The 27,833-nt window shown below is 41.1% G+C and overlaps 2 protein-coding genes across 5 annotated transcripts; both read right to left on the bottom strand.

The window, feature by feature from the left end:
• Nucleotides 1-811: 811 nt before the first annotated feature.
• On the bottom strand, nt 812-18,717 carry secisbp2l (SECIS binding protein 2-like). 4 transcript variants are annotated; one of them, XM_070829449.1, is made up of 18 exons: nt 18,507-18,717; nt 13,919-14,133; nt 12,376-12,703; nt 12,103-12,241; nt 11,216-11,463; nt 10,582-10,606; nt 10,291-10,406; nt 9,442-9,552; nt 9,221-9,331; nt 8,539-8,706; nt 8,221-8,362; nt 6,959-7,134; nt 6,705-6,837; nt 6,434-6,596; nt 5,307-5,527; nt 4,317-4,471; nt 3,952-4,171; nt 812-3,519 (listed from the first exon to the last, which is right to left on the bottom strand). In XM_070829449.1, the coding sequence occupies exons 1-18, from the start codon at nt 18,525-18,527 to the stop codon at nt 2,885-2,887; spliced, it is 3,327 nt and encodes a 1,108-aa protein (XP_070685550.1). In that variant the 5' UTR covers nt 18,528-18,717; the 3' UTR covers nt 812-2,884. The 4 variants fall into 4 exon arrangements, with proteins under 4 accessions (XP_070685550.1, XP_070685558.1, XP_070685567.1 ...); XM_070829457.1 differs by having other exon boundaries at nt 10,291-10,403; XM_070829466.1 differs by having other exon boundaries at nt 11,216-11,439.
• Nucleotides 18,718-18,964: 247 nt separating this feature from the next.
• cops2 (COP9 signalosome subunit 2) lies at nt 18,965-25,372 on the bottom strand. The gene is made up of 13 exons (XM_070852888.1): nt 25,231-25,372; nt 24,636-24,749; nt 24,442-24,519; nt 24,214-24,339; nt 24,028-24,117; nt 23,852-23,929; nt 23,541-23,715; nt 23,260-23,438; nt 22,930-22,982; nt 21,608-21,705; nt 21,432-21,514; nt 20,651-20,709; nt 18,965-19,487 (listed from the first exon to the last, which is right to left on the bottom strand). Exons 1-13 carry the CDS (start codon nt 25,282-25,284, stop codon nt 19,343-19,345), a joined length of 1,332 nt encoding a protein of 443 aa, XP_070708989.1. The 5' UTR covers nt 25,285-25,372; the 3' UTR covers nt 18,965-19,342.
• Nucleotides 25,373-27,833: the final 2,461 nt, after the last annotated feature.

Below are 27,833 nucleotides of genomic sequence, written 5' to 3'. Positions count from 1 at the left end.
ACAATAAAAGACATTCTGCAGTGTACCTAGTGTGTGTAATATTCAAATGACCTGCATGAACACACAGGAGGAAGGGGATTTAGCTGAAATATTTGCATTTCCGCTTGATTTCAATCAGAACAATAAGGCAGGCGCCGACTGAGGAGTGTTTTGCATACTGTAGTTACTCCTGACTAAAAGATTATTATCCAACAACAGCAAAAAGCAGGCAGGGTGTAGCAGTACGTCCATGCTTAGATCTGGAATAACGGAGTACATTCAAGAATTTTAAGAACAAATAATTAGTCGACCACATATTTTTCTTCAAAACAAATAACTTAACATAACTTGACTGTTTCATACTGTATGTGAATACGCGGCATGTCACACTAAAAAGACAAGTCGTCGAGTGAGTGCATACAATAGTACACAGCAGGGCTTTGCCCCTACCTAGTGGTTATTCAGTAAAACTGCAATCTAGGCAACTGCAACTAAGTTATTCTAATTACTGAGTAATATAAATTAATCAGTATATCATTTTCTTGCTTCTTCCTTGAAATAATGCAAAATAGTCAAAAATATCCCTTATACTTTCTCAGAGCCCAACATCACATTCAAATTGCTTGCTTTAATTCAAATACAACAAAGAAAAGCATCAAATCCTCACATTTCAGACCTGGAAACATGGAATGTTTGTCAAGAGGAATTGAAATGATTAAATCGATTATCAAACTAGTTACAGACCCATTTTTTTGTTGATGTGTTTCAGCTCCTGCTGCAGTCTGATGGTGTTGGTGCTGATGAAACAGAGGACGAGGCATCAGTCAAAAGATTTACATAAACAACATTTTAATGATGTTAATCATCAGTCCATATAGGTTAAGAGTGATAACAGGATTATGAGAAACAGCCTCTAAGAACGTTGCTAGTGATGTACAGAAGACAGTCTTAAATATCCATATAAAGACGAGGAACACGCTGAAAAAAGTACTTCATTGAACCGTTTTTTTTGTTTTGTTTTTTTGTTCACATTAGTTACAAGACCTTTACCAGGACGTATTTACATAGTGCAAAAAACACACTTGCTGTCAACTAACATTTTTCAAACACTTTGATGGAAGTCATAGCAACAAAAAGGCCTACACACAGTGTACCTTTTATCAAACCAGACTACGTTCATAATCCCAAGTATGATATTCAGTACACTGCCATCTCCCATCTCAGGGCTTCACATTGCATACAGCCCGACATACTGCATTTACACAACACCAGCGACTGGCTGAAATCTCACCATCATTCACTATCAAATACCATTATCAAATTGGATTCCAACTGTTTAAATGTTAAAACTATCAAATGGCTTTAAGAACAGGATGATTGTATTTTTTTTTTTTTTAATACAATGCTAAATCAAAACTCTCTTTTGTACACTTGTATTTACAAGGGTTTATCATTAGTATCTGCGTGACTTTGAGACGACTTGTTTGACCTCCAGTGGTGACGCTGCCCTGATGAGGGAGCTTTTCAGCTGGGTGACCATGAAATCTGTCTGAAAAAAAGAGCTCTGCAAGGATTTATTTCAGTTGTAGCGACCTTATCTGATTCAGGTGTTGTTAAACTTAATGTACCAGTAAACACCAGCTTGTCCTGTTAGTTATCTTGACTTAAGCGGTCAAACATGGTAGGAACGATGATTTAGAGTTATTTTACAACCAAACTCTGTCTTAACTACTGATTTATCAAAAAACATATTTCTGAATGGAAGGACTTAGAGATACATTCGATAAACAGGCTTTTAAAAATGGCGTTAGGTCTTCACAAGAGTAAGAGGCAGCTTGAGAGCGCCCCCCCATCAGAGAACAAACACCACCAGAGAGAACGAAACAGGAGCACTAGTTTTATGAAGCACAGACAGCATCTGGGAACTCAAGACAATTCCAGTCAGAGGAAAACGGCCCCGAATAGTTTCACACTAGGCAAGATCAATATGACAAACCATTATATACTGTAGTAGAACCACATAGACAAGGTTATATACACAAAGCTTGTTTTGCTTCTTAGAAGTTAAGTCGTTTGAATCATCTGAATACAGAATGGGCCACTTATTATTTGAACATTAAAAAACACTCTCTGAAGACCAGCGGGTGGGAGTGGTTTTGGTAGAAAGACAGAACCCCTGACACTGAAATATTCTGTGAGGAAAACTAAATACCAACCAAGACGTAATTAAGAAATGCAAGTTCTTCCCTCAGCAGTCAGGTGAAAAAGAAAAAAATACACACGCACATTATTTACAGAGATAAAGCTAATGAACACAGCAAAATAAATGAAAACTATGTGCCTGTAAACACACACACGCGCACGCACACACAAGCACGCAAATACTTGCAGAGCTGTAAACCTTCTGAGCTCTGTGTAAAGTAAGATGGGAGCTGAAGGGTTCCAACCTTCCTTCTCTGTGAGCCACAGACAGCAGTTCAACGTGTTTTTAGCACCCATCACTTGCTCCCGGAAACGTCCCTGACTCTGAAAGAGTTCAGCTTCGGAGGAGGGAAATCGAAAACTTTCCCCCGAATTCAAGTGTTGCAGGTTATGGGCCGAAGAAGTGAGGGCATCCTTCTGAATTACAAGATGAGTGTTTTATTTTGGAAGAGTTGGTGTCAATTTCTATCCCTCAAACTGCGTTAGCTCTCGTTTTATCTGCGACCCTGTGTGTTTGTAAGTTGGTCAGTTTTTCTTTGTTAAAGGTGTCTGTGAGTGTTGGTCAGTTGGTTGGATACCTGAGATCATGTCTGGTGTCAGGGGTTGGAGACGAAGGAGAGAAGCTGCTGAGAGGAGGGATGTGTGAGTGCAACAGAGAACAGAGGGAATGGGTGTGTGTAAGAACAGAGAACAATAGGCGACATCAACCAGTGACCTTCTTGGCCTCCACTTGCTCTTTGCTCTCAATCCTCATCTCTGTGATGTCTGCTGAATCGAGTTCCTCTTCCTCGTCCTCACTCTGCCCTCTCTCCTCTTCATCCTCTTCCTCTTCCTCCTCCTCCTCCTCTTCCTCCTCTTCTGTACTTTCCTGGCTCTTTCCCAGCTGCAGGTTTTCCAGGGTCTTTGACACCCAGGATTCGATGCGGCTGCTGAGGGTGGGCACCTCCACCGAAATAGGTTCAGGAGTGTAGTCCTCCTCCTCTTCATCCTCCTCCTCTGCCTCTTCCAGCATCCCGGGGACCAGGGTGGAAGTGGTGGAGGTGATGGAGGAGTTCAGCGGGCCCCTGCAGCTCCCATCCAATGAGCCCGTCTCGGTGCTCTGCTGGGAGGCCAGCTCTAGTCGGTCGTCCACCCGGACCTCGTCTCTCTCTCCGGTGCCCTGCGTCAGAGGTCCCGCCCTGGGCGGGGCAGAAGTGGAGCCAGGTGGGGCAGCGTTGGGGGGTGCTACCAGGACCTCACTGTCTCTCTGGGCAACTGTGGGAGGTGCAGGGCGAGTTGGCTCAGCCTCTACAGGCTCCAGGGAATCTGAAGTCTCCACCATACTCCTCCAGTTGGTCTCTGAAGAAAATAAAAATCTGTTATGCTCCATTTTCTTAACTCAGCAACATTACAGATGGTGGTGGGAACTACAGTGCAGTTTTGAAGAACTTAACCTTTATTTGAATATTTACACATATGCTACTTTATACATCTTTATACTAATACTCTAGTACATTTCTGAGGTACAAGTTGTACTTTTTATTCCATTACATGTCCTCGTTACACATTTCAGATGTCTATGATGTTCAAAACACTCCCAAGTCAAATATTTAAAAAAAAGTAGTAACTATAGCAAAATTCTTCTCACACATTGATGCATCAATAATAACAATTGTTACTTTTACACAAGAAAAGAATCTGGATACTTCTTCCACTACTCACTACAGATAGATATAAAAAGAAAACTAAGTCAAAAAAGAAAAGCATGGAGCCAGAAATGTGGCAGCTTACCGTACTCCTTCTCATTGACCTCTGAGATGGGCTCAGAAAAGATGGAGCAAAAGGAGATGGCAGAAGCAGCAGAGTGGTTGCGGGAATGCCCCATGTGGTGTGGGACCTTCTTGTCGTTCTTCATAGCCTCCTCGGCTTGTTCCTGCTCCAGAGCTGACACCATGTCCTTGTAGGCCTTCCGAGCCTCTTCTGTCAGAGACACCAAACGGTTGAAGAGACCCTGAAGGAGGTAGAGGGATTTAAAGTTAATGAGAAAAAAAACCCACAAAAAAAAAAGAGCTTTTCTCCTTTATTTGTTCAATCATGCATGTGATGTTAAGATAGATAGAGTTGATGGATAAAATGTTTTAGTGGATGTGCCTTACCTCAGCCCCAGAATAGTTGAAAATGCCAACCACACTAACAGGCACTAGTTTGTTGACGCAGCGTCCAAGAGCTTTTCTGCCCAAGGCAAACACAAACGGGATCTCCTGCTCCCTAGCCATGGCAATTACATTGTACAAGGCTTCATCCAAACCACCTGCAACACAGTAAACAATTGGTAACTCAAATGTACTAAACTTCAGAAGGTAAAATGCTCAAATGCAACAGAAAATCCAAGCGGATGACTTGAACACAAGAGAGCAAAAACCTACTGTTTCATTAATATCCAAGTCGAGCTACACAATTCGGCATCTATTAATAGGTATGTACGCAGTGTATGCCCTCTGGTGGCCGTTTATAATGAGTTATTATGAAAAAATAACTGATTTGTTTGCCCACATGAGGGAAGCAGAAACAAGTCTGAACCCCAACAATGACATATCATCGCCTTTTAAGTTGATATGGTGAACTTGTTAGCTAAAGGTTGCTTATTCACACATCTAGCATTTTCGGGAGAACCTCATCATTCATTTGGAGTTGTATTTCTGGCCACCTGGTGAACACAAGTTCAATATTCACTCGCTTTTAACCATCATCATTTTGGTCTCTGCCAACTCCTGAGGGAAATGTTAATTGTGGTTTTTTTACGGTTTCATGCTATGCAGGTACAGTTGGTTTTTTTAAACTTTTCTGCCGAAACACTATGAGAGCTGTGAGAGTGAAGCAAAACAGTAAAAAAGGTGCGGACCAGACGGCTAAACAATAAGCTGAAACTCAGTATAAAGCTTCATAAGGCTGAGGGGGGCTGCAGATTCAGGTAATGATTCTGTAGGCTCATCACTTACAGGCAATTGCTTTCATGTTGTCACATTGTTCTTAGATCGTCGTTTGATGAATTTGTATTGTAAAAATATGCTGTAAACATGTTTATAGCTCAGACAATTTGATCAAATACGGACAGATGCTGGACACGGTATTGCATCATTCGTCACCTTTGGCCTGGATCTTCTCACAGTTGGGAGAGATGATGACGCACTTAATTTTATGCAACTTCATGTGCTTGGTGACCTCTCTGAGACCCATGACGAGGCGACGTTTGGATTTGGCCTTGGTAGGATCTTTCTGGTAGACCCGCTCCTGGAAGCGAACCAGTTCCTGTAACAGCATAGTCACACTCTCGTCGATCTCCTTACTCAGCACTTGGTTACAGTACCTGTGGAAGGAAAAGACAAGAGAGCGCAAGGACAAAATAATGAGTTCAAATATTCCAAAGGTGTTTTAATCTTCAGGATGACGATCGTCATTGATGTTAATGTTTTGGTAAATGATAATTAAACAGTTAAGAACTTAAAGGATCAGTCAAAAAAAGAAAAAGACTTTTTATTTATAATCTGTTAACTGTGAAATTAATTTTTCAACCAAAATACTAAACTTTCTCTGGATGCAGCCTCTGAATTAAGATGATTTCCTTGTCTTATGCAACAGTTGCTACAATGTTGGTCCAACAAAACAAGCAATTCAAGCATTGAATTTCGAAAATTGCATTTTTTTCCTGATATTTCAGAGACAATAAGAAAAATAACAATCACAGCATCTATAGTGAAAATAATTGTTGAACTGCCTGCATACTCCCAGTAGCTTTGTGGTTTGATGAAAACTCTGTCGGGAGGTCGACGTAGTGTGGCCTGAGGAACAAGTGTCCCAGCGGTCAGAGCTCAGAGGAGGAGCTTGGCTATAAATGCCTTTTGGAGGCTTTAAATGCAAAAATCTGTTAGGGAAGGGTGGGCTGAGACAATAGGCCTACAGGAGAGGGCACAGAGCAACAAAGCAGTGTCTGTGACCACTGCATACATTTTTCTGAGAAGGGACAATGTGCTAGGCATTTGTGCCATACACTACAATTCTTTATTGTACAGTCCCGCCCTTAAAAACACCCAGTAACTTTCAGAGTACGCTTCTCACAGCCAAGGCTCTGAGATTTTTGAGTGGGACAAATATTTGCTTTGCTAACCGTTTTGTTACCACAATGTGCATTTTTGAGACATTGCAGTACCAGGGATTCCTCCAAAGGGTCTGTCCTGTTCAACACTGGCTTTCTCACTCCATGTGGTGTACTTACTCTCTGAAACGTCTGCTGTGGATCTTGGTGATGGCGTTTGAAGCCATGGGACTCCCAATGCCAGAGCTGGCAGGAGAACCCTGGGAGACTGGGGTGATGCTATATGGAGAGTTCTGACTGGCCGGTGAGAGGGATGCATCACTGGGCATACTCAGCCCATTGTCTGTGGTACAAACAGCAGAAATAACTATTAGAAAATGTATCATGAATAGAAAAAAAAATATGGGTGCAACTGAAATCTTTTCACTTCTTAATAATGAATTACCCTCACCTTCTTGGGAGACAGGCTCTCGTGCAAGATCATCAGTAAACTGTAGACACTCCTCGCCGTGCTCCTCCTGGCCTGAAGACTCCTGCTCTACACTCGCCTTCCCTTTCTTCCCTTCGCGTTCCTTCAAGATAATCTATCAAAACATAGAAAAAATAAAGAAGATTTGGAGGTTAAACGATCTACATTCCTTTTACCAATTCGTACGAAGGCTAAATCACATCTTCTCTCCTGGTTGATTAACTTAGATGATTAACCTTCTTAAGGGCAGTTGGCCGTTTTACTTTGGGGATCTCCCTCTCCTTCCCTCTCTTGATTCGCGGTGCGGTAGAATCCAGGGAGTTATGTGGGGTCGAGTACGGCTGCTGATGACCCTTCAACATGGACGGCACGCTGGTTGAGCCTGAACTGTGGAACGGAGTCGTTGTTCCAACTGGAGGGAAGGATAACAAAGTTAGTTTACAGGCAGAATGTGGGTATGTGTACATATGTGTGCAATGAGTGAACGAGAGTGTTAGCTTTAGTGGGTGACAGCTGACAATCACAAGATAAATGTTTTCATGTGTACATGAGGACATTTACAAAAGGCACAAAAATGCAGGATACAATTCCTGCAGCAGTAGCCAAAAATAAAGCCAAAAAGTATGAATAGTTGAATTAACACTGATAGTCTAATCTTAAAACCCAATACTGTCATACAGGGCTGTTGTAGTGTAAAATGTTGAATTTTTTTATACCACTTGATAACGTCTGATCTGTTAAATTCCATGAAGGAACAGGCAGTGACACCAAATGCTGATTCAGCAAGACCATAAAAAAGTACAATATCAACACTGGGCTAAATCTAAGAGCCGTCTTCTTTCTACCCTGCTATACGACTCAGAGAGCTGGAGAATGACAGAGAGCGATCTCTCCGAGCTGTCGATATTGCACACAAGGAACCCCAGAAGACTCCTGCTTATGTTCTGGCCCAACACCATCTCCAACTGACCAACTACTCCAACTACTCCAACTACTCGCTCGGCCTAATCAGGAGAGCACAGACACTGTCATCTGGAGACGGATTGGACACATCATGCAAAGAAAACAGGATGACATCGAAATAACTGCCCTGCAATGGACACTAGAAAGGAAAGGAAAGCGAAAGAGAGGAAGACTCAAGGAAACCTGGCGCCAAATCACAGAGAGAAACTGAAAGCCCTGAAGCAGCTTACCATCCAAAAGTTTGCCCTAAACAGACAGCGGTGGAGATCCTTTTTTGCTGCCCTACTTTTCTTCCTTTGGACTTAAGATGTGTGGACACCTTTTAAAGGCACACCCCTTTGTTTAGAGTGGGCTTTGTGTAAAGTTTCTGTTTTTTTAATTTTTTCATTTCATTGTGTCATTGAGTTTTATGACTGTATGTATATTTGTGACGTCTCTGCTCTTGAGATGTGCTATATCGATAAAGCTACTTACTTACATGCCAGTAGACGTAAAGGGCAGTAAGTAAATAAGTAATGATGTAGTTAATGAATACCTGTAAAGGACAGTGGCTTGGTATTAGTGAGTTGTCTGGCCTTCATAGCCTGCTGATGTTTCTCCAAAGCTGCCAGCATGTCTCCCAGGTCCAGCTCCACAGAAGTTTTACTCTTCTTCCCTGCTGCCTTGGTGACAGCGTCCTGTCAGGCGAGGAAAGAAAAGGCAGAACAAAGTTACACCGATGAATCGTTAGTTAGGAATGGTAACCACAGACCAGGTCGTGGTCTATGGTTAAACCTGATTTTCAGGCATAGACAGACATCAGTTCTCTGTGAAACCAACCTACATGAGCAGCAGACAAAGTGCAGGTTCATACCTGTAATTTCTTCTGTTCCATGCTGATTTCAGAGTACTCCTGTGCAGTGGCCAAGGCAGCAGCCAGAGCCTTCTTCCTCTGGCTCTTGGCCCTCTTGGGAACAGAGGTTGTAATGGGGATGGGCGTCTGGACAATGTTGATAGGGGAGTTTTCTGGTAGGTTATCCAGCTGTGATGCATGTGGAGACACAAATTGTTAGTTTGTAGGTAGTAGTATTTGCTACAAATCTAAGAAGGCAGCATGTACACTGAGAGGTGCAGTCAACAGAGGTGCAGGCAAAGCTGTTACTGAAGTCATGTGTTGTTTTATTTACAGAGACATGTGCACATACAGTGTTATCAAAAACACCAAATTCAGATTCAGAGGGATGACACAGACCAAAAGGCCGAGACAAACTATACTCTATGTACTATATGGTCAGCAGCATTTTATTGAAAAAATAAGCCTCTTTAGATGTGGTGTGTGTTAGTGTAGCAGACGTTAAAAATATAAAATCCTAAAAGCAGGTTAATTAAAGCAGACTGACAAATTCATATGCATTATTTATGTATGTATGATGTTCATCTAGATAGGTATCAAATAGCCTGAGAGGGAGAGATCCCCCTCATCCTAAAAATAGTCTGCACATGTCACATAGAGCCTTCAGGAGAGACAGTCTCCTTCAGAGAGCGCTTTCACTTACTAGGTTTTTTGGCAGTTTAGGTTGTGTATGTGACTGGGCTGGAGTAGCTTCTGGTTTGGTGCTGCGTTGGGCGGCCCCTCCAGTAGCAAGATCTGGGAACTCATCTTCATCCTGACAAACAAATAACAAATAAAACGAAAATAAGTATATAGTGAGTGTGACAGGAACAGTGTTTCATTGAGAATTCATTGCAATGAAATCTGTGAGAACCCTTCTCTCACCTCAAAGTAGAGGGGCTCTGGGGTGAGCTCAGTGCCAGTGACCACTGCTGGCTGTAGCCTTTGTTCTGACTGGTTCGGCGGCACACGCCCTGGATAGCCGCTGTGGAAATCCTGAAAGGCAGAGAGAACACAGGAGGTCAGACAGGGTGCCGCTGGTATTTGAAAAGTTTATTTGCATGTTAGGTAAGAACAGCGAAAATACAAAGCATGTAACGTAATTCACACAAATACTACAAGTGGCTCTGCATCACTATTATTGATGATATTTTTCTGACAATGTTTACCAATAGATTGAATGAATGGCTGTTTTGTTTTGTTGTTGCTTATTGAGTATGAGTGACGGACACTACAGAGGTGCATTATGTGAAAGATGAGTTTGGAACTGGCGATGGGCTCTGACTGTCCTCGGCTCAAATTCAGTGTAACTGGATGTCCGCATCGCATAAGGATGAAACACATATTCTGAGAAATTCTATCTTCAAATGCCAGTAAAAATTAAATAACGGTATGCTAATGATCCAGGTTATTGTAATACAACATATGCATTAAATTTTTCTGAAAAATGTATCAGATAACAAGCACATGAATTAGCATCTCTAATATCTGCAAATTAGGGGTGCCCTTTGGCCGCAGATGTTGCTAAACCAGTGCCTAAACCAACTGTATTATTCATTCAGTCTGCGATGTCAGTATCTACATGTGGGCTCTGTTAGAATACAGATTTACTCCTTGTGCTCCTCAGTAACCTCATTGCATTCGACTTATTCTCATTACTTAATACCAGATCTGTACGTCTGACATACAGCAGCTTTTTACTCCAGTTCAAACTCCAGCGGGGACCTACTGTACCTGTGAAAAGTTTCTCTGTTCAGGATTCTTCCTCTGGTCTGCTCTGTGAAACTGGTTGTTCCTGTCCCCCCAGGATTTTGGGGTAGCCTGAGAAGCTACGTTTACCCAGGTACCTGCTAGTGAATAAGAAAAATGAATAGTAATTGTCAACTGGAAGAAGAATCTCCCTTCATTTGTTATATATTATATACAGGATGCATACGAAATATGGATATGAAAGCATGGTGTGAAAATGTGAGGCAGAAGGAAGGATTCCTGACACCTCAAATGAAAAACATGCATCAAACTTACCTGTCATTACACCAGCCTCTACTCCCTATACAGCACAGGAAATATGGAAAAGGTAGAGATAAAGACAAGTTGAGATGTCTGGTAATTATGTTAACAACAGCATGAGAGCAAACGTAGTTTAATAACTACATTACACCTTCCTCACTGGTATTTGCTCTGCTGCCAAACAAGTGTTTATTGTAATACTTTTAAGCTGTTCTTCCAGGAATATCTATGACCTCTACCAGTGTTACTAAGCCAACTACCAACATAATATTCATTTGCACTTTTAAAAGCATGATACAGACACATACTTGGACGTGATTCAGAGTGTAGTCTGCTTCTGCAATGAAGGTAAATGCTTTTGTGCGCAATCATCATTCCCTACCCGTAATTACACAGTTAATAGACAAGAAAAACCTTCAAGCAACGCAGTAAAGCATTTCTTCACTTCTCTTCCTCAGCTTGTAGGCCTCTTGTGTCAGCCATCAACAATATAACAGCCTATTTCTCAATCTCAATCTATTTATTTAAGTATTCAGCTTGGAGAAGGCAAAGCCACTACCTGACAGCTCCAAACCAGAACCAGAAACAAATGTTTTCAGTTTCCTGTCAGTATGTTGGGTGTGGAGCTGATGGTAAGTAGACAACTTACCGTGGGTGCTGCTGAATTCTCTGCTGTTCGTTGTGGTACCCCTGTCGCCTGGTTGTGTTTGGGGCTACAGTAGCCGCTGTCGCTGTCTATATCTGCCTCACTGGCGCCCTGCTCGTTGTAGCTTTCACCTGGATGGGATGCCCGTCGTCTCTTGGTTCGGTTCTTCCACAGGAGGGGACTACCACGCTCAGCAGCACAGCGCCCTGACACCTCACCTGGGAAATCTGGGGACAAACAAATGGGAAAAACTTGGACCTGAAATGAGCTTGTTACAAGGTGGATTAAAACCATCAATAGCCTGTACGTGTTAATGAGAAATAAATACTGCAGATGAATCAGTGACTCACTGGAGACAAACTTGGACTGACTTTACTTTTGAGTTAACAGCGTGATGTTTTCCATGTGACATAAAACCACAATTAAGTAGCCAAACCATTAACACGGGATCATTAACCTACTTAAAATCAGAGACAAAACTGCTGAGCTGCACAGATGTTAACCTTTCCAACTGGAAGCTCTGCATTCCTGTTCTTTCATAAGCTGAGCACAAGCATAATCAACATCAACCTGTAAGACCAGGCGCCGCTTTTACTGGCATTGTGTCCTGCTTCGTCACCGACAGGAAAGATTCCAGCTTTGACAAAGCCTGGAATGTTTGGGGCATCAGCTTCCTTTGAGCCGCAGGACTGACGAACATCACTGATGTTGGCCATTGGACACTTAAATGGAATTTAAAACTCAGACTTTCCCCACTACTACAGCAAACAGGCATCTCATTTTTAGTTGGCAGAGTTTTTGTTTTATTCTTTTTTTTATTTTTGAAAAACCTCTGCACGCTCAATGGCAGGACTTAAATGCATCTTTCATTATTGCTGCAGTATTCTTACCCGTCTGCTGTGCTGCATCCACCAGCATGACTGTCTTGGTCCTACCATCGGGCCCCAAGGTGCACACCTCCTTCTGCACAGCTACATTCCGAGTTGGAGGCCTACGACCCCTTGGAGGCTGGCACACACCTAACTGTTGCTGTGGGAGAAAGAAAAAAAGGCAGAGCATGCCCAGTAAATAGACTGGGGATGAGGAGGGACACTTTTTAGTGATACTAACAACATGTGGCATCAATGTGGCAGTGTCACAACAAGGCTGTTGATTTTCTGTACCTTTGGGAGAATATTTGGTCGGACCATGCCTCTCCCCCTCTGACTGGCCATCCCATATGCTGGCCCCAGAGGCAGTGGTCTTTCACCGACATCTGCTGAGACAGGGTTGACCACACCAGCCTGCATGGGACCTGCATAGGTGCCTGGGAAAGGCTGGTAGAAACCCATCACAGGTGGGCATGGAGCAGGCATAATCTGGTAGTAAGCGTAGTCATTGGACACAGGGGGCTGGGGTGAAGACAGGATGGGGTAGGCCAGGTATGAACCACCAGGGCTGGGGTTAGGCTGCTGCCAGCGCAGCTCCCCTCCATTATACATAGGATGTTGCCTGTGAAGCAGCAGAGAGGCAACATGTTAAATGAAATCTGATACCCTACTCTTTGAAGTTAGAAGAGCCACCAAAATCAAATAATTCTTCTATGCCAGTGCTTTGAACAACTCTGAAATTAAATGTTTACTTAGATTGGGAGAAATCGAATCCAAAAGTTCCTGCTGCAACATTAACAGAATGACTCCCCTAATAAATACTATATAATATACTACAGAACACTGTACAAAATGTTATATGAAACCAAAGCCAGGCTGTTTTGCAGATGATATTGACTGAATATTAAAACATTCAGCTGTCAAAAGTTACTTTTTAAGTTTAAGTGTGCAGTGCATCTGTGTTATATGGGACAGGAAGAGATTCCAAACAAATATGAAATTAGACTCTATTGGCAGATACTCAACATTAAGAAACTCACATTGTCCGTTAAAATAAACATGATTGTGACATCCTGAATTAATCACAGAATTGTTTATGCTTTTGATTATTCAACATTACTCAGTTTGTATTTTCTGTAAACATGCAGTGATGACAAAATGAGATTCAAGTCCCATTAGAATGAAAGGGGCTCAAGAAAGGGGCAATTCCCGCGTAAGCATCTCTAATGCCACGGTGATGTGCGTGATTTTTGTTGGGGGTGTGTACATGGGATGCAGAGAAGTTGATAAGGATCCAGATGACATTTTCACAGCCAGCCTACTATAGCGACCATTTCCTTGCATTCAAATAGTGGGGGAAGGAAACAAAGGAACGGATGTGTGCAGGATACAGCAGATCACTTCGGACAAAGAAAGAGCCACTGGAAACATACAGTAGATTGTGGTTCCTGTGTAACTCTGGGGATGTTTCCATTCATAATTAAGCAGTCTTAAACTACAGAGTATCTTATGGCTCTAACTCTATACACTGTTTAAAGGATTAAGATTGCTTTTGTGGAGCACAGCATTAGGGACGTGTTGTATTCTTCTTATTACTATGGTCAACAGTGCAGTAAATGTTCTGAAAATAGAAAGGTCCAGAATAGAGCAGATTGTTCTTGGGTGGTTCAAAATTGGGACAGCAGACATCCCACAATGCCACAGGGAATGGCAGTGTTTCAGCAAAAGTTAACAGCATTGGCAAAATCCTTAGTTAATGGCAACAGTGGTAAAAAGGGCTGAAGCGACTGCCTTTAGAGTTTCACCCATTCCCAAATCTCCCCCGCTGTGACAGTACCTGTTTGGTTGGTTCTCTTGGACGAAAGGATAGCAGGTGATGAGGTAGCTGGGTATGGGTGTGGTTTCCACCCCTCCACCGCCTCCTCCTAAGCCTCCGCCCCCTCCTCCTCCTCCTCCACCTGGCTCTCCAGAAAGACTCATGCTGACTAGGGATCCTTCGAGACCTTTCTTCTGTGGGATGAACGGTTCCACTTCGGCTGAAAGCTTCACATCCTGCACACAGACAAATGAACAGCAATTACTGTCACGCTGCGAGCAATGGCAGCCAATTAATGACTACATGGTGCGTTTGGGTGAGAAAGAGGGCTACGCCTAAGAGTAGAGACCTATTGCTCAAATGAAGTTACTGAAGTCGGTCAACACATTCTCTGTTTGCGTTTTATCAAGCCCACTGTTTGCTTTCTCGTAGTACAATAAGTCATATTCTTTCATTATTGTTGTTGCCATCACACACTGATCAAATGGGATAATCAACAATCCATATCAGCAGTCATGAAAACCCACCCACTTTCCATAATTTGACTTTATTGTATTTCTCAATGGCTTATATTTATAAGACTAATGACACAATTTGCCAAAATCAACACTGTAAAAACTTCAGTTGCTTAAGGAGATTTATACTAAGGCATTTTGAAGTTATTTACTTGAGTACTGACAGTCTGACAGAGACCAAGAGAGAACCATAGAGTACACAGTCCACCAGGAGACCGCCCAATTATTTTTGGTTATCACAGCTGAGCTGCACTTCCTCATACTGTTCCAGTTAGATTACAGTCTTAAGTGTCAACAACCATCAATAAAAAAAAAGGTATCGGGGACTTAACACAAGGACATAAAACCTTGTTGATTTCGAGGATGACATAACACACAACTCCCAGAGGATCTAAGCAGACTGCACAGCATGTCAGAAAAGGGGCTCTAGTCCATTTTTGCAATCAATTTCTCATGTGACTAAGAATTGCAGCTGGATAAACAGAGGTGGAAAAATATAAACAATGACCAGCTTAGCTTCTTGTTAATATTGTCTCGATACCACAAGGTCAAAAAGGAGCTTATAAGTCATTTTGGGAGGCATTTATTTGAATAGCTGCTTTCAGCGGCTATAAGACATTCAAATTTGATATGTAAATAAATAATAGATGCACATGTAAAGTTGGTGTTTGATGCCTTAAAGTCTATGTTGAAACACTTAAGACACACAATGGCCTTTGAGAGCATCAACACACAAATACTAGACTCAGCCTTATTGCGACATATACTATGTATACTGTAAGTTATTTTACCAAATGAAGTGCTTAAAGGAACAAGGACACTGGACTAAAATGGAAGACCATCAGACCGCCTACACACACGTCTTGAGTTTTGGCCAAATGAGAACATGAAGAAAAGGATTTGACACCGAAATAAAAAAAGATGCACATGCATTGAATGCACTGGTAATTTGCTTACGAAGGAAGTACAACTCTGAAATCCTTACAAAGAAGCACAGATGTAGCCCCTGATATCTACTGTGACACAATGTGTGGCATAATGGTTATGTGATGAAGTATTCATGGTGCAATGTTTTTGTAGCTGCAAAACATTTTTAAAAGAAATGACAAGTAGCCAGGAGAAAATTACCCCTAAGCACTCACATAAAAGGCCATTTCCTGTGTACACATGCCACTAGACACACATACAATCAAAGGCTACATAAATCAATCACTAAAGCAATTTGGTGAGGAAAAACTGACACATTTACAGCAAGCAATAATGTCCTCTTCAAGTCACTGTGCACTAACTTGAGGTGTTCTTCAAGTCAGTCTGGTTTTATGGGTCTCAAGATATAAGGACATGATGCAGCGGGTGACAGAAAGGCCAAAGATTAGAGGTCTGGGGCATTGGAAAGCAGAGTTGGGGCAAAAACATTAAAATATTTCCAACCCGAATGAAATGGGACTCAGGCTGCCAAATGTAACCAAAACTTTGAGATTTGTGCCCACATCCTTACAGAGACCTGGCTTCATGTCAACACCCAGGATCAGGCTACTGCTCCCGACCGGTGTACTACCAGGCACCGGTAAAAACAAAGAAAAACATATTTTCAAAACAAGATGGTAATTGTATGAACTACTCAACTTTTTTATAATTTAATGACTATTGGAAGATTTGAAAATCCCTCATCCCTACTCAATAAGCCACTTCAGACAGTTGTTCTCTGGAAACAACACAGCCTCAGATGGTTAGAATATGTTTTAGTCATGACACCAACTAACAGGCATGCTTACAAATCTCCTTAAAAGATTAAAAGGCAAAAACTGTATCAGAAAAGATAGTACTACTATTTAATGCCCATTATATACTATAAGTAAAGACCAACAGACCAATGCTCTCAATATTGTTCAACACTCTTTTAAAGATCAAAACAATATCATGTTTGTTAGTTTCAGTATAAATGGATTAACTCTCATTTGCATGCTTGTCAGACAAAGTTAATTATGCAATCTTCCTGAAAACAACACACAAACACTGTGGAATAATACTTTTTTTCCAGTTTACACAGATTACTATGATGCCATAAATTTAAGGAGGTGAAATAATTGTAATAATAGCAAAACCCCTGAAGATTTTCCTAACTGACAAAATATAGTAAATGCCTTTCTAGTCCTGTCGTTCACTGTCTTTTTCTATTGCTGTTTGGGATCTTCTTTCACACCTCTGAACGCTCCTCATTTGACATCATGGTGGCGCTGGTCTGACCCGAGGTGGCAGCTCTGTCCAAGAGGTCCCATTAAAAGAATCAGCTTTATTGCAAAGGATGAGGAGAGGTGACAGGGTTCAGAGTACAAAGACACCCCCACACTTCTCTGAAACAGTGGTCGGGATGCATGAATAGAGTATCAGTGCAGGCAGTGGATGTCACACAGACAGCCATTGTCTCCCACTGCCACTGTCTATGGGTGGTTTTCTCACTTTTCCTAAGGTATTGCAAAAACTCATTCTATCTTAACAGAGTCACGGTGGATAGGACCTTATCTGCCAGGGAGAAATAGCAGCCTCCATGCCAAGACTGATCTGGCTGCCGGTTCAGGACTAGTTGGTCTGAACCTGTACGGTGTTATGGTATAGCAGTTAGGTGTTGTTATAGGATTAAGTTTGAGAGGATAAAGTAGGGACAGTACTACAAGATAAGCTAATTATAAAGCAAGCCATGGCATGATGGACCCATGTGCACTGGTGGTGAATCTTGAAGTCTGAACAGTAGTGGTGAAATACAACCTTTTAAATAACATAAAGAAGTTGTGAATGAAAATCAGTGATTCAGTGATCAGAAGATCCATCTCTTCATTCAGCCATGAGTTTCTTTGTGCATCGGTGTTATAGTGAGAGGGTCAGTGAGAATAGCTGTGATTGTGGAAAAAGCAATGAGGTCAGACCCAGATGTGCATTCGTTGGGGATGACAGATCTCGGAGCGATTAGACTGGGGGGCTTCTGATCTCACAAGCCTCTGTTTGTGTAAGCACTTATCCTCACACCAGTTGCTTTCAAACACTATCAGATGGCATCTGTGTCTGTCCTGAGAGCAGGGGGGGGGACAATGTAATAGCAGAGTATATGCATTAAAGCTTTTAAGAGGATTCACTTTAATTAAGATAGAACTGATGAGTATCTCAACACTAGACTGCACATTTTCAGATGCAGTTAGTGGGGAAATGTGATCATTTTGACCAGAAGAGCCGCAGAAAACAGCACTGTTCAAAGGGCTAGCTAACAGATTAATCTGAGGCACTGGCCATAACCCTTAGGACACCAAACCCAACTGCAGCCAAACTTAACTTTCTGCATTGCAAACAGCATCAGAGGAATGTCATACATGCAGCAGAACCTGCCTTTCCTCTCCTGGTGACCCACGAAACCTCTCCGCCTCTCCTGACAACAACACACATCTCATGCATACATTCCTCTACCTGACAGAAGCCTTTTCGTAGAGTCTACCTCCCCTCAAACAGTGGCCAAACAATACATTTCCCACAAACACACCCCTAGCTAGCTAGCTAGCTCTATCTATCGCTCTGATCAAAATGACAAGCACCGTCAAATGACAGCTGAGATATTTAGCTTTAGCTTTAGCTAGCCGAGCTAACTATCTCTCTGGGCTTATCGCATGGAAACATTGTCACGGAAATAAATACAAGTAGTTTTCTCAAATGACCAAAAACACATGCACTGCGACAGGAAACAAGAAATGTATCATCCGTTATCTTTCCCAATGAGCTGCGGTTACCGTTAGCCCTTTAACGTTAGCCTCCTAGCTAAATGGGATAACTGTGCACTGGCGCTACCCAAGACAAACACCAAAATCCATCGCGCTGATCGTATGTTTAATGACACAAATAGCTTATTTAAGTCACCACTAAGCAACGCTGCTATTTGTACTTATAATGACAGGAATAGTGGCTTTTTCTCAGTTACCTTAACGAGAGTCCGATTTTGGGCCTCGGCAGTTTTAACTAGCGTTAACGGTATGTCCATTCTTCCACAGGCTAAAGATTTAGCAAGACCTCACCAACAAAAAAACAACAAATAATTGTACAATAAACTGTACCTTATTGTCACAAGCGTCCATGTCAGTCACCGACGCCGCGACAGACCGTCATTGACCACAATGCGGACGTCAGGATGCGGGCATTTTTAATTTCTTCATTGTGAATAAAAATAATCACTGAAGGCTTACAGACAGAGAGACTCACACCCAGTTCCTACTAACCGCTAACTGTTGCTAGATGCTGCTGCGTCAGCTATCGCTAGCTGCGCTCTCCAGCCAGCAGCCTGTAGCGAGTGAGCAAAGTGCTGTCAGTGTGGAAATGGGAGTCACCTGGAACGGAAGCCGACGAGGCCCACAAAGCTTTTTACTCACTTGCAAACGCAGTACGTCGCAAGAGTGCACAGACACGCCTTCAAAGAGGGATTCAGATCATTCATGACAGTTTAAAAACATTTTATTCGACGTTTAGCCCGTCACACTGTTCAAACTTTGTACCTAGTGAAAGGCAGATGAATCCATTTAGTGCTGAGAGACATTTGTTTATTACCAACAGGCAACAGTATACATTAAAATACTGTGTACACGTTTTCATACACATTTGGACTTTTTTTTTGTTGTTTTTTTTAAACTGAAGCATTTGTGTGTTGCACATGGAAGGATCTGCCAATCAGGAACATGAAAAACAAAAATAAGTGTCAGTGATTTCCTCTCATCACGACAAAAACAACACTTTGAACAAGTTCTTGGGGTTCCTGGAGTCGTCTTGAAATTGGTGGCATTCTCAAAACCTGTGCTGTGTATCTTGTCTCAGAGGATATACTTGAAGAAGCACAGTAGCATACTTTATGGATGTATTAAAACATGCCATTTTCCTTGTCTCTTGATTTTACATGCCATCATGTGAGTTTGCTAACAATGGCTTGGTTGAGAGTGTTCAGCTGATTTGTCCATTTGTCTAAAGCTGTGTAGCGAGCCCCTCCTCTCTTCTGGTAGTCCAGTTCTAGTAGCTGGTTGACTTGGTCAATTCGGCCATGGATTGTGCTGAAAGGAAAACAAAAGAGTAGGCGGAGAAGCCGCATGTTAGATAAAAATAACTAATCTGGGATGTGACAATCGGTGCACACAAGTCTGTCCTATGTCTCCGCATATTTTAAGTCAAACTCTTGTGGTTAAAGTGGAACTGAGAAAACAGAGTTCTCCTGCTGCAAAATCTGTTGTACTTCCTGATCACCAGCGCTGTCATTTAGTCGTTGATTTTGCTGCAATGAATTTCAGCGTGGGCAGTTTTTGAGCCGTCTGCTGTCGCTGACACTAACCCAGAGAGCGTGGAGCAGAGAGGATTTTGGGGTTGGGAGTCACTGCTTGTGCACAAACCTTTCCATGAGCCATTAGCGCAGATGCACCCATCTGCCTCTTATGAAAGCATCCAAATTTGTGCACACATGCAGCCCATACATACCTTTATCAGATCTAATCTTTGCTCTCTGACTCTTGTCATATCTTCATCATTGTAAGTCTTGTGTTGTCGTCCATTGTGCATTTTGTATATATTTTATTCCACTCCTTGTTTGTCATGCTATTTTACCATTAAAATAACAAAAAAGATGTAGGAACTGCCAGCACAGTTCCATCACTGATTGGACAGCCTCATAAAAAGTGGCAAAGTTTCCCTTTAAGCTTTGAAATGCCAATTGTTCAATAGTTCCTACAATCTTCTAACAGTTAAATAGTGCATCTCATATGGGTGTTAATTGTACAATAGGTTAATGCAATACATATTTTTATAATTATTATAGAAAACATATTATTTCAAAACATTTTTTGTTTCTTCCTATTGCTTATCCTTTCAAATTAATTCAAGTTGCATTAATTAAAAAAAATCCCTTTAATATTTCAAATCATGATGGAAACAAAATTATCTTGAACATTTGACTGAATAGATCTGCGTCCTGATGCACCTGATCAGGTGTTCTCACTTCCCATCTTCCTATCAAGTCATTTACGTCACAGAACCAGTACAGCTGGGATGTGATGCTGAAAATAGCATCTCACTCTAACAGTATAATTAACTACAAGGTGTCAATTCATACCACCTGACTCTCTTCAGGATGCAAAATATGAGGAACTAGAACTATTTACAGGAAGGGAAGTATTTTTTTTTTTTCTCATCGGCTTCTCAGAAGACATGTGACGGAGAAACTTACTTATCCAAGATGCACTGCACCAGCAAACTCTCCACATCACACACATCAATGTTCAGCTCCTGAAACACAAAGATAACATACTATCTGACAATACTTCTTTACAGATGCAAGGATGAGCCTTCAAATACACTGCAGATACCATTCTAAATATTGTATAATGTGTTTGCAAAAAGGCCTGAGGAGAAGGTCGATCATGCATGTATGTGAACAAATAAATAAATAGACAATGGGAAGCCATAACAGATACCCTCATGTAGAATCATCAGTGATGACTGTTCATACTGACTGATAAAAAAGATTCACCCTCAAGTGTGAACATGTGAATTTGAGAGATTGTGATGAAAACATAATTAACATAAAAAAATCCAGAGGCATGAATCTGAAATTCATATATACTTTTTTGTTTAGTGTTGCTTTTAATGTATGAATTTCATCATTATGTGTGGTTTATATTAGTGCTGAGACCCATTTATCTGTATCATGTGATAATTAAGGCATATCAATAAAGCCCTCAGTGTCTCTGCCTTTATTACCAAATTCCTAGCCCTGCAAAGCCAGAGCAAATCTTGTGACAGTTTTTGCTGCTGGAAAATATGTGATATTCTATCTGCTTTTTTCTCCAATTACCTTTTGGAAATAATCCATTTAAAGTGATCCATGCAAAAGCACACGGCCATCAGTGCAAATCATTATCTAATAACATTTAAATAGAATGTGATTAAAGAGTAAAAAAAAGAAATACAGTCACAGTACAGGACATTGTTTAATCACGTGGACTTACCTTAGAAATGAAAGGGATGTGTATTCTCGTGTATGGTTTGATGAGTTTGATAAGTACTTGAGTTCTAATGTTCCGCAGGAGCTCTGCAACACAACATCCCATCATCAGCTACACTTAAAGAAACACAATACTTTACCAACACATGCTTGTAGGCTGAAGTCACATTGACCACTCACCCTCTATGTGCTCTCTAATGAAGGGGTCGTCCATTATGTTACTGTGATTTGTTTTCAAAATTTTCTCAAATTCAGTGATGTCATTGTTCTGGTAGGCGCTGGAAGGAAAAACAGTCAGTGTTATTAAACTATGTACATTGTGTCTGCACCACCCACAGAAAAACTCTCATCCTGACAGCTGTCAAACACATTCCAAAATATCAGACTTTTTGTAAACACTATTCTTATTACAGCTTTGGGTGTGCGCTCTTAGTTTCTTGTTTATGCAATAAAAAATGTTTAAATGTATGCAATTTGAGACAGTGCTTGTTATTTATATGCACGAGGACAAAAGCGATTCTACAAGGAAGCAGAAGATGACTAAAGGCTTGGGGAAGACAATAGTCGTGTTCCATACTTTTCATAGATACAGTGAAACGTACCCATGTTGACAATGGTGCTGTTTTGGTAACATGTATAAGTGATATTAAGACCAATAAAGTTGTTAACGTATACTGTTGTACTAAGAAGAGATGATACGAGGCATCCATTAAAAGATGTGAACACACTGCACACACAAAGCTGTTAGAACTAATATGCAATTGGGACAAAGGGAATTAGAAGCACAGCTGAAATACTAACAAAAGGCCACACAACAAAGGCATCTGGGTCCTAGAGATAACCCTGCAAAACATTATGGAAATAATTTTCATTACTGGCACTCTGGGTCCTGTTTTTATAGTTTTGACCATCTACAATCAACCAATTAACATTTTCCTTGTGATATGAACACGCAGGGCAAAGCAAGGTCAAATGCACCATGCCCAGTGTGCTGAGGGCATGCCAGCACACACTCGGGGTGCACCTGAATAAATCATTATCGTACGTAATGGATGATGTGTTAGGGACTGATGACAATCACAGCCAATGACATGTCTCCTTTCTTTTTAAAAGTTGGACTCTCCTCACAATGACTGTTACTTAGTCATGTAGTGGGCGGCTTTGTGCCTTCATGAATAAAGAGCCTGCAGTGACTCTGACAATCTTATATAAAATAGAATAATCATTCAATAATCAGACAGATTTCAAATGCACGGTTAAGCCATATTAAGCCTAATATTTGATAACACGTTTCAGAAAGTTTGCCGTTATAAACATTTTAGGTGCATTTACTTCTGTTCGTTACACAACTGTCAATACAGTAGGTTTCACTATTCCAAAAGCTGTCATAATATGGATCTCTGAATGAAACTGGTGAGGAAAACAGATAAAGATAACAGCCAACATCACAATAGCCATCTGTTATCCAATATTTTTCCATTAATTCATTAACGCATGCTTACCTTACTAAGTTAGTCATTGCTAGGATCTCTGGGTCGTTTTTGTATGGTTTGGCCTGTGGAAAAAACATGAAAAGTTATGCAGAAAGTTAGGCACTAAAATTTAAGTAAATGTTGACTGATTACACACACAAAGCCAAAAATACCTTCAACAAATCATTCAGATTAGAGACATTCTGGCTGTGCTTTATCAAAACATCAAGTGCAAACTGCACAAACTTATATGGTAGCTACTAATCTGTGTCTTGTTCTCTTACACTTCATACTCTTACATACAATATACGCATTGTTACTAAAGGCAAACATTTCAAATGATAACAGATGCTTTCATACCTCTTGAGAGTCAAAAGGGTTTATTCCTGACTTCATCAGCATGTTGGCTAGGACCAGGTACTTCAGGCATGTCGTTCTTCTTGGGCTTCCAGACTCATCATAGTTTTTAAAGGCCTCAAAGAAGTCTGTGTGAGCTTTCTCAAACTCACCCTCTCTCAAGTGCATTTTCCCACCACACTCTGTTCACAAGCAAACAAGCACAGGTCACTGAGCAAGCTCTGACAGAACATGGCCCAACAGTCACACTTAACACAAAGCAACTGATATGTGAATGTACGTACCTCTGATAACTCCCATAATGAGCGGGTGAGGGATGGCTGATTTAATATGCAGAGACTGTTCATACAGGGCTTTTAGTTTCTTGTTGTTTTTTTGTGCTGTGTACATCTGGATCTCCAGAGCATAGATCTCCAACAGCTGTGTACCTTTCTTCAAGTCATCCTCTCCATCATCTGTCTGCAGTTGATATATTTAAAAAAAAAACTCATATTAGATCATTATTGATGTCAAACAATGAGATCTGCAAGATGAAACATCACTCCAAGTAAAGTTATTATTGCATATACAGTAAAAAAAAAAAAAAAAAAATTACCTGACATGACTGGTGAAGTTGCCTAAGGATCTTTTGCAGTTTCCCATATTCTTCTCTCTCCAAGTACAGCTTGCCCAACTGCAGTGGAGGAACAATATAAGAGCATTTTGAGCACCTGTTGAACTAAGGAATCATGACGTAGAACTGCCTTACATCAGTGAAACACTTTTGCATACCTTTGTGTTAGTTTTAAACCACAGTCTGTCATTTTTTGCATCTTTCAAAGCCTCCAATGTGGTTTCATAGAACTCCTGCAGCAAGTCCATCTGGTAACACAGGAAACACAATACAGGAAGACACAGATTTAAGAAAGACCTGGTGCTGCAAGTTTCAAGGACACCGTTAGCATTGTGTGTTCATACCTGTTTGGAGGTAGAGATATAGTCCAGAATGGAGTTGATGGACTTCTCTGAGTAGTTCCTGGTGACAGCACTTCTGATGTATGTGAGGAGCTGCTTGTACCTGTTCATCATCTCTGGAAAGTTGGTCTACAGGATTGGGACACAAAGAAAAGCCAGTGCTCAAAAAAAATCGTATCTGGTGGTATAGGTGTAAATAAATACTGTGTAATAATGTGTTACGGAGCGTACCAGCTTAAAGTTGATTTTAATCATCTGTTTCAGTGCTTTAAATCCCCATTCTCCTTTCTCTCCTTCTAGTTCCAACACCTGAACACACAGTAAAACCAAGTTATGTTAGTAACATTAAATATAGGGCTTTTAAACAACTGAGTTAATCAGAGAGCTACAAAACAATAGCATGTTTTTATGGGGTACCACTCCACCTTCTGGAAACTGCTGAGTGCTGCTTTGGGATCATCCTCCTTCAAGGCTTTGGAGTTGTAGTACTGGTTTTCCAGGTCCACATTTGGCTCTGAATTACTGTCCTCTGAGTATTCCTGAGTTTAAAACATACACGCATGTTCAAGTTTAACGCCAACACAGATAAGTTTACCAACAAATCATATCAGAAACTCTTAGCTAGCTAACACAAGGGCAAGGATAGCAGATTGCCGGTGAATGTAATTCTGTAAACATGAGTCTTGAGCTAACGTTGCGTTAGCTACCGCCACGGCATGCTAAGTAGCCGGCTGCTGTGGCTTTTCATGCATACAAATCAAATCCAGTGACAGCTGAACACACGTACCCTTAGTCTGCTATTGGTTAATGTTTCTTAATATCAGACAGCTGCATATTAGCTAAAAACCAAGTACCGTTAGCCTGTTACGAAGCTAACGTTAGTCATCCGCTGTCAGCTTGATATTAGCCAACAAGCTAACTACACAGCTAACATCAGCTAGCCTGCACTGTCACTGTTAGCACTCAGCGGACAAGCGGCCACAATTTAACCGCAAGCAAAGTAATTTCAGCTGTAAATACCAGGTCGTAATCTTCTTCATCATCGCACATGAAATCGTCTTCCATGTCAGACATCTTGATGGTCTTCCTCGCTCTTACTCAGAGACAGACAGCGGCCCGGCCTGTGCTGTGTTTTGCAGCGGTGGTGAAGTGGTGTGTCAGGGCGGCAAGAAGCAGTAGCCCGATTCTGTCCATAGATGGTGCTGTTGGATCGCCTCAGATACATTAATAACGATACACTGACAACAGGATTCACAGGCTGCTGTCTTCTAAATGTTGATGCATGTAGTTAGAGTGAGTTTAATCAATTCATTGTATTATTACAGTAAGTAGTTATTAGAAACTAAGTGTATTCATTCAACTTGTGTACTTCGGTACAGTTTAGAGGTACTGACACATGACATGGGTATTTCCATTTGATGGTGATGCTGATGCTTACGTTAGGGAGTTATTCTGCCCTTTTTACTTTAGTATATTAATCTGACATGTTTAGGGAGTTACTACTGCATTTCCAGATTCAGAGTGTACAAACGCAAATGTTTGTAAAGCAGAATGCAGAACAGATTACATTGCATCTGTGATCATAATCCAACAATGTACAATATATAACACTGACATCGATCATTCTGCTGCATAAGAACTTTTTTACCTTTGATATTATTTACATATACTACATATAATATTTACCCTTGTTTTGTTTGCTTGTTTTATTGATTGAATTTTAATGCAGGGCAGCTCAGCTATGGAAACATGGAGTTATTGGTGTTAGTGTATTTTACTAACATTTTATTATTTTACTAAGTATCATGGGTTAAAACTATAGTTATTATATACTCAAGATATGATATGCAGCTCCTGTAAATTTAGCTATATTCTGTATACATAAAAATTAAAACATTACTGTAGAGCTGTTTAAAATACACATACAAAATATGTGACTTGACCACCAATCAGTGACTTTAGGGTCTTTGCCCTATTAATATCAGATGTCACAAAAACTCTAGAGATCACAAGCTGTGACCAACTGTAAGTAACCACACACACAAACATACACGACAACCACTGCAATGTACCCCAAGTTCATCAGGTTCATCTAAACCGTCGGTGATGTGAAAGGCCTAACTAAAGCTAAGTCAAGGCTACATGACCAAAATAGAAAAAAAAGATTAGATTTTATTCTCACCAGGTGGAGCACATGTAAATACATATACACCAAATATCCAGTGTTGAAGGAAGTACTCGGATTTATTACTTAACTAAAAATATTCCAGTCATTTTGCATGAAAAATTAATAAAGTAAAGTAACTAGAAGAAACAGTACAGCATTTCCCTCTTAAAACCTAGTTATATACAGCACTTGAGTAATTGCACTTTGTTAATAATTTCCACCACTGCAAATATCCCATGAACTCCAGTTGTGCATGTCAGATTTCAGTCAGCACTTGTGAATCAGGTTGATATCAAAAGGATTTCGTGACTGTTCTCCAAACGGTCTTGGCTGCCACACAGAGAGACCACTGGCAGCATCGACTCCCTCTCTGGCCTCGCTCAGCGGGTCACTCCACATCAAACCATGTGAAAGATTTCATTACTGAAGACATTACGTTCCTGTTCCGAAAAATTTAAGCAATCAGCTTGTGTGTCATCAAGTTATGTGTCATAAGTTTATTTTAAAAAATTGATGAGTGTGGGTGAAAAACTCAAGTCCATCATCCTCCGCAGTTTGGCCATAATATTTACAATATCCAGACATGACTCACCAACACCAATACTGGAGGGAAGAATGTATTCACAGGATGAGTTATAACTTTAAAGGCATTAAGAATGTCCAGATTAATATTACTTGTGTGAGTGTGTGTGTACAAATGTGTCACAGACAGCGCACTTTCCTCAGCCATGTTATCTTTCATGTGTGCAGTGACAGAGTCAATGCCTCTCTTCCATAGAGCCATGCTGTGGCTGTCCTCTGCTGTCACAGAGAAACCAAAATATTCGAATTGTTCTGCATCAACACAGGGCTAACACCCTGTGTATGTGTGTGTGCGTGCATGTTTGTGCACACACTCTAGGGACACATGATTCAGTACGTGCACACCCAGTTGTTGCATGCGTGAGATGCTTCCTTTTAGCGGCAGTGGTGCGTGTGTAGAGTCTGTCAACATTTCATTAATTGCATTCAGTTTGCATCAACACAAGGACTTAATGAATGAGCAGCACTTCTCTGCTGGAATCAACAACACCAGAAAAGCTGTGGGTCTGAGACAAAAGACACATGGGTGCTGATTTGTCATCACAACGCCCACACAAGCTCACCAAATTATACGGCATTAGGCTTCTTCACATAGCTGGAATCGCCACAAATTGACGGATCTGTCAACACACTGATGTCTAAAGAGTCCACTTCCCAGCTGTGGTGGGAAGATGCTGCAGTACTTGAAGGGCAAAGGAGGACTGTCCCAGCCCAGGCTTAATAAAATCGCATCTCAGGCACCAACTTAGCGCCAAGGACTTTTATTTATCTGACTGAGTCAGGGGGATGGTGTGATAAACATAAGTTCATTGTGTTTAACCTTGCCATGTAAACCTACTAACCTTATTTAGAGATCCAAAAGTGTTTTATTAAG

The sequence above is a fragment of the Pempheris klunzingeri genome, chromosome 1 (genome assembly GCF_042242105.1).
Source record: "Pempheris klunzingeri isolate RE-2024b chromosome 1, fPemKlu1.hap1, whole genome shotgun sequence".
Taxonomy (NCBI): domain Eukaryota; kingdom Metazoa; phylum Chordata; class Actinopteri; order Acropomatiformes; family Pempheridae; genus Pempheris; species Pempheris klunzingeri.
The sequence above is the reverse complement of the archived record's forward strand: the minus strand, read 5'-3'. Positions and strand labels throughout refer to the sequence as shown.

Coding starts and splice junctions, on each gene's coding strand:
- secisbp2l (XM_070829449.1), bottom strand. CDS start 18,527: ATGGACGCTTGTGACAATAAG. Junction 10,407..10,581: donor AGAGGCTGGTGTAATGACAG/GTAAGTTTGATG, acceptor CTTATTCACTAG/CAGGTACCTGGGTAAACGTA. Junction 9,332..9,441: donor CAGAGCCCCTCTACTTTGAG/GTGAGAGAAGGG, acceptor TTTGTTTGTCAG/GATGAAGATGAGTTCCCAGA.
- cops2 (XM_070852888.1), bottom strand. CDS start 25,284: ATGTCTGACATGGAAGACGATTTCATGTGCGATGATGAAGAAGATTAC. Junction 21,706..22,929: donor GCAATGACTAACTTAGTAAG/GTAAGCATGCGT, acceptor TTTTCCTTCCAG/CGCCTACCAGAACAATGACA. Junction 19,488..20,650: donor GTGCAGTGCATCTTGGATAA/GTAAGTTTCTCC, acceptor TTTTCCTTTCAG/CACAATCCATGGCCGAATTG.